This window comes from Diaphorina citri, unplaced genomic scaffold, assembly GCF_000475195.1.
Source record: "Diaphorina citri unplaced genomic scaffold, Diaci psyllid genome assembly version 1.1 scaffold1692, whole genome shotgun sequence".
Classification (NCBI taxonomy): domain Eukaryota; kingdom Metazoa; phylum Arthropoda; class Insecta; order Hemiptera; family Psyllidae; genus Diaphorina; species Diaphorina citri.
In genome coordinates, this window is record NW_007379118.1 from 54,387 (window position 1) to 60,744 (window position 6,358).

A 6,358-nucleotide genomic window follows, 5' to 3' on the forward strand; every position below is an offset into this window, starting at 1 on the left:
ACTAAATGCAATACTTTTACAAGTAGGTAAATGGGAAGTCTTCAATCACAAATATCACCATGAAATGTACAAAAAAACAAGAATTCTGGTTTAGATGCCTCGAAAAGAATGGCCTATCCAGGTGTGTATTCCGTTTCGTACTAGTGTCTCTTCTTTCTCAATTTTATACCAGACTTAACACCTTCGTATCTCACCAAACTAACTGAAACAAAATAATAAGGTCTAATTAAACTGAAATAAAGTTCGGAACTTTGGGGGGCTGTCCCAATAAGTTCTGCATTAATTATATTCTCAGCTCGTCAATTAAAAGTTTTGGAAAAGCTCCAAGGTAGACACCTACTTGGGCGAAATAATCCTCGATAGGTACTCAGATAATTTTCGATATTAGGTTGTTTTCTCCCTAGACACCTACTTGGGCGAAAGAATCCTAGATAGAAACTTTCTGATATTTTAGCTGTTTTTCTCCCTAGCTCCCGTACACGATGACGTCACATCAAATGTCCCGAGCAAAGCTCCCTCGCAGGCAACACAATAATGAGTTTGTGCGCATACTTTTCTGCGCATCATTTCTTGAAGTCTAATGTCACTACTCTTCAAACTTTTTCATTAGATCGGCAAATGAAAATTGAATTTTCGACCTTTTAAAGTTACTTTTTCGGAGTTTTGGATTTTTCACAACTTTTTACGTACGAATCGACCTTATATTCATAATTTTTAACCAACTGCAACTGCTCCATTGTCCAGAATAAATTAAACTCCCTGTTAGCCAGCCTACTTACAAGTTTGGACGGTAGCGCGTCTATTTTATAAGGTCTAGGCCACGGGAAAAGCTCAGGTCCTCATAATGGTTGACTATGGTTCGGGACGAGTAAAGTAATTTTGGCTAGAGACAATCAACCCCTCTCGGTGAAGCTACACTGCTACAACAACGGGTTCGATTCCTACTCGGGCTAAACTTCATCCTAAAGAGTTAAGGGGCATGCTACGACACAGACCACAAGCGTCCAATGAAGTAGTTGTTTCATTGCTCCGAAAAAAAAAAAACGGCGGTAAAACAGAAAACACTCATTTTTATTTTTTTTTACCATTCTATTTTACTTACCCACAGCACTCATCTGGGCGAGAAACACATTTCTCAAGGTCACCTTCATCTCCAGTGTTGCCAGCTCTTCCCGCCCACCCCGGCTAAGGTCCCACACGTGGGTCAACTTGGCGTGTGCTTGTTCTTCAAAGCAGAGAGAACCCTTTGACTTTGATATTCGAAACTATCAGCTAGCTAGGCCGGTTAGGGTTAGCTGTTCTCCTCCCTGTTTATAGTCCCACAGCCAGACGCTAGTCTACTTTCTGTTTAACGTCCCCTAGATAGACAATGGTACTAAATTAACTGGTTGTAGGTAAAAAAGAAAAAGGAAACTGGAAAGACGTGTAATACTGTGATACCCACAAAGTTGTGAGAAAGCTCTCTGCTTTAACACAAAGATTCATGATTTAGATTTAGCATTTAGATATTAGTACATACCTTATAGGGGAGTTCCGAGTTACGTCCCGAGGGTCAAATCCCTCTTGCGGTCCCAACTGGTGTTTCTTCGCCTCATATTTTTTGCTGTATATATGTAGAGAAGATCCGCCATATTGCATCTTATCTCACTTCAATAGATATCGAGAGCAACTTCAGGAGAAGAATGATTACATCGAATACTGTCTGTCTACTTTGTGATTTCTTTCTTTATACTCGTACATATACCTATATCTTTTTTTTTTATAATTAGTACATACTCGTACCTTATAGGGGAGTTCCAAGTTACGTCCCAAGGGTCAAATCCCTCTTGCGGTCCCAACTGGTGTTTCTTCGCCTCATATTTTTGCTGTATATGCAGAGAAGATCCGCCATCTTGCATCTTATCTCACTTCAATAGATATCGAGAGCAACTTCAGAAGAAGAATGATTACATCGAATACTGTCTGTCTACTTTGTGATTTCTTTCTTTATACTCGTACATATACCTATATCTTTTTTTTTTTATTAAATATTTCCAGAATGAGTGACGTCACGTGAGGATCGTTCATACCTAGGGATTAAGAAACGTGAGTAGGCATGATTAGTGATATTAGTGACGTCACAAAGTACACTTTGCTCGGAGAATATTTCCAGAATGAGTGACGTCACGTGAGGATCGTTCATACCTAGGGATTAAGAAACGTGAGTAGGCATGATTAGTGATATTAGTGACGTCACAAAGTACACTTTGCTCGGTAAATATTTCGAGAATGAGTGACGTCACGTGAGGATCGTTCATACCTAGGATAGAATAGAATATACCTTGTTTATGCTGCCAGAATGAGACTAAAAAAAGTCTTTTTACGCCCGGAGTCTAAACAAGGTCTTATGTGTTTGGTACAATATTTTTAAAATAAAATTACAATTTATACAAAAACATACCTAGGATCAAGAAACTGAGTCAGCATGGTTGTCCTGCAGAAGGTCCCGGGTTCGATGCCAAAAAAAATCTATCTATTATGGGCCTGGTTGCTCCTCTCCTGAAAGAGAGTATGCAATTAACACTGCGACCTTTGTAGATCTATTGTGACCAGTATTTTTTCCCCTGCCCAAGCAGCTATCCCCGGGCCTTGATGGAACCTAGAAGAACCCTCACTGGTATATTTCAACCTCCTCAGTTCTCTAAAATTCACCTGCAGCGGTATAATTAATAAGCACATTAATTATTTCAAGCTTATTAAATAGCATCTTATAGAGAAAAAAAAACATCTTACCTTGTCCCAAAATTTGTTTGAAAGACTCGACATTAGTCCGGGTGAATTCAGCGCTGTCCCGTGCCAAATGTACAAACAAGGACTGTACCAGTAGGCGTCCCAGGGGGGCGTCCCGGTTACATAGTACCCGGAGGGGGTCCAGCACGGAACTGTACGGGATTTGAACATCCGGGAAATCGCCCGTACGGTACGAACGGGTCAGGGAGACCTGGGAGCTTTTCTGTTTGGGTTTCTCCTGTAGGCGAAATGTTCATTTGGTTGTTATTATTATTATTATATTGCCGTGGCCACCTCTGTGTTTGTTTGAATATACCTTGTTTATACTGCCAGTATAGGACTGAAAAGTCCCTTCACTCTCGCAGTCTAAACAAGGTCTTATAAATTTGATTGGTAAGAAATCACAATAACATTTTTATAGAAAAACAACACGACCTGTTTAACTTGGAAAAAAGTGTGGTCGAGTGGTAGAGCACTGACTCTCAACCCAGGCGGTACTGGGTTCGCATCCCGGCGGGGGCGAAATCTTTCCGATCAATAATAACTATTATCAAAACCTTACTGTTGTGTATGATGGTGGTTTCGAACCAGTGTATTTCGGTTTTCCAATATCCAATATTGGCTAGAGTGAATTGATTCAATCCTAAAAGCCAGCTGTTCCGAGAACGAACCTTATCCGTTCAGGATATAATCCGCCCCGGGCGGGAATCGAACCCGCGACCTAGCGCTTACAAGGCAGACGCGCTACCCTCCAAGCTAACTAGCTGGCAAATAAAGATTAAACTAAGATTTTCACAAAGAAAATTAATGAAGATATCAATCACCCTTCTTTATTTCCTTGTTTATCTTTGATGTATTAATTTTCTGCATTATTTATTTGTAAAAAATAAAACAAAAAGTATTTGAAAAATAAATAAATAAATCTGACCATTTAAATAATGGAATAGAAAATGTTCTACTCACCGCTAAGAGGGCCAGCTTTGAGACTCTGCGCGCGCAGCAAATGCTTCATGAGGCACGGATCAAGCCACGCCCTATTCCACTCCCCCTCTACCTTCTCCTCCAATGCTGTCTCTAGCTCCTCCCACTGCGACAGCCAATGAAACGTCGAGTAGTAGCTGTCGTGAAGAATAGTCAGCGGAGTGCTATCCAGAGCGGCCTAGAAGACATAACTCAGTGAGTAACTCGTGATTCATTCAGAAAAGATTGACTCATTTAAACAACTCACTCCTTGACTCACCGGAACACAATCACTAATGGCTAAAAAGCTCCAAAAGAGTTCCCAATTCTCAGGCCTTTCCCTCGAACTTGCCACAGAGATTCGATAAATTAAGTAGATCAAAAATATCCTAGGGCCCTATTTCCAGAAGGTTCGGCCGTTATTCCGGACCAAAGTTCCGCTATTTAGGGCTACGCAGGGAAAAAGCTCAAAAGGAACTAGCGCTTCTCACGACTTTACCTTTAGCCACAGGTCGTTCAAAATTTGCAGATAGCTTCCATAATCAATGATGATCAAACATGTCCGCGGGCCGGACCTCGACAAATGTACGGTTCGGTCGCTATTATGTACGGTAGTGTTGAGTCACCGTAGAGTCGAGGGAAAGGCGCTATAAACAAGGTATATTCTATTCTATTCTATTATCTTACAAATCTTACAAAAAGCTCAAAAAGAATTCGCAGTTCTGAGTACCTGATAATGTTTCCTCGCTTTCCGATAATTGGAGTTTTGTTCAGCGTCCAGAGCTTTCTTCAGATCACGTCAAATCTTACAAAAAGCTCAAGAAGAATTCGCAGTTCTGAGTACCTGATAATGTTTCCTCGCTTTCCGATAATTGGAGTTTTGTTCAGCGTCCAGAGCTTTCTTCAGATCTGAGTTGTTCTGCTGAGCCAGAATCCCGTTGATAATATCGAACTCGTCTGTGAAAGAGAAAAAGCTATGGAAATCATTCATTATATTTTTTTTTTCAAGAGGTTTGATAGAGGGAACTGTAACAGCTAAGGTCTTATCGTTCCGAAATCGAAGAGAGAAGGAAGACAGGATAGGGATAAAATCCGCCCCGGGCGGGAATCGAACCCGCGGCCTGGCGCTTACAAGGCGAGAGAAAGAATTAGCTATTATTATTCTATTTAAAGGTTTGATAGGGGGAACTGTAACAAAAGAGAGTTTTTTTTGGTCCCGAAATCAAAGAGAGGACATTTCAGGATAAAGTTCGGCCCGGGCAGAAATCGAACCCACCTTAAGAAGTAGCCGCCGTTTCCAGTTGCGTGAAGAGTGGCGGCTGATGGCTTCACGTTTCAAATGTTCCGCATTCCGCACAAATCGACGGACAGCGGAGTGCTATCCAGAGCGGCCTAGAAGATATAACTCAGTGAGTAACTCGTGATTCATTCAGAAAAGATTGACTCATTTAAATAACTCACTCCTTGACTCACCGGAACAAAATCACTAATGGCTAAAAAGCTCCAAAAGAGTTCCCACTTCTCAGGCCTTTCCCTCGAACAGCCAAAGTCCCTCGAACTTGCCACAGAGATTCGATAAATTAAGTAGATCAAAAATATCCTAGGGCCCTATTTCGAATCGACGGCTCAGTTTGAAGAACGGATTACGTATCAGACTCAGACTAGCCTGAGAAGTGTCTGAGGGAGCTGAGGGTACTAGGAATACATCGTCTGAAAAAAATAAATACATAAATAAAAATTAAGTACAAATTAAGTAAAAATTAAAAAAAAAAATGTCCGTTCAGATTAAAATCCGCCCCGGGCGGGAATCGAAGCCGCAGCCTGGCACTTGCAAGACAGACGCACTACCAAAACCGAGCTAACTTGGCTAGCAAGGAAAAAGTTCCAGTCAAAACTTGGAGCTCAATAACGATGGAAAGCCAATATACTGTCCGTCTCACTTGTAGAGTTCTGCTTGAAACGTCTCCTCCTCTTCCTTCTCCTCTTCTTCATCTTCTTCTTCTTCTCCTCCCTTACCTAATCCTCCTCCCCCTCCTTTCTCTTCTCATTCATCTTCTTATTTAGATTTCAACTTAACTGAACCTTTTAATTTTCAACTTAACTTTATCAGTATTTACCATAATTATGTATTTTTTTTTTTTTTTTTTTAGGTATATTTGAAACTCTCTACTATTTATTTTGTGTGTGTGGTGGGATGTGTGGTGTGTGTGTATGTGTGGTCTGTAGATTTGTCTGTACATTGCCTAAAATCGTGAAATTTTGTGGTGTGTGTGTGTGGTGGGATGTGTGATATGTGTGGTGTATGTGGTGTGTGGTGGTGGGTGTGTTTGTGTGTGTGTGGTGGTCCCGTACAAAGGACGGGTCAACCACTAGTTACAAATAAACAAATGAATTTCATTCATGATTTAGATTTTACCTGTGGGTATTGGGCGGTAAGTAAGAATAGCAAGGCAGTAGATTGAGAATGATGAAGTTTGAGAGAGTCAAAGTGAGTCGCATTGGACTCAGTCCATGATTTGAATGCCGCTAGGAATGAGTCTGTCAAGGAAATCACACGACAATCTAGGTATTATAAAACGAAATTTAAGAAAAAAAAAAAAAAAAAAAAATTGAGCGCCGAATTTTTTGA

General features: G+C 40.8%; 1 protein-coding gene across 1 annotated transcript in view; it reads right to left on the reverse strand.

The window, feature by feature from the left end:
* Positions 1-3,724: 3,724 nt before the first annotated feature.
* The window catches only part of LOC113470607, a gene marked incomplete at its 5' end in the record, with an annotated part of 14,889 nt that continues 12,255 nt past the window's right edge, over positions 3,725-6,358 (reverse strand). Inside the window, 2 exons of the mRNA XM_026829164.1 lie at positions 3,725-3,928; positions 4,574-4,686. Of these exons, the coding sequence (XP_026684965.1) occupies positions 3,725-3,928; positions 4,574-4,686 (317 nt within the window). The remainder of the gene's footprint in view (positions 3,929-4,573; positions 4,687-6,358) is intronic.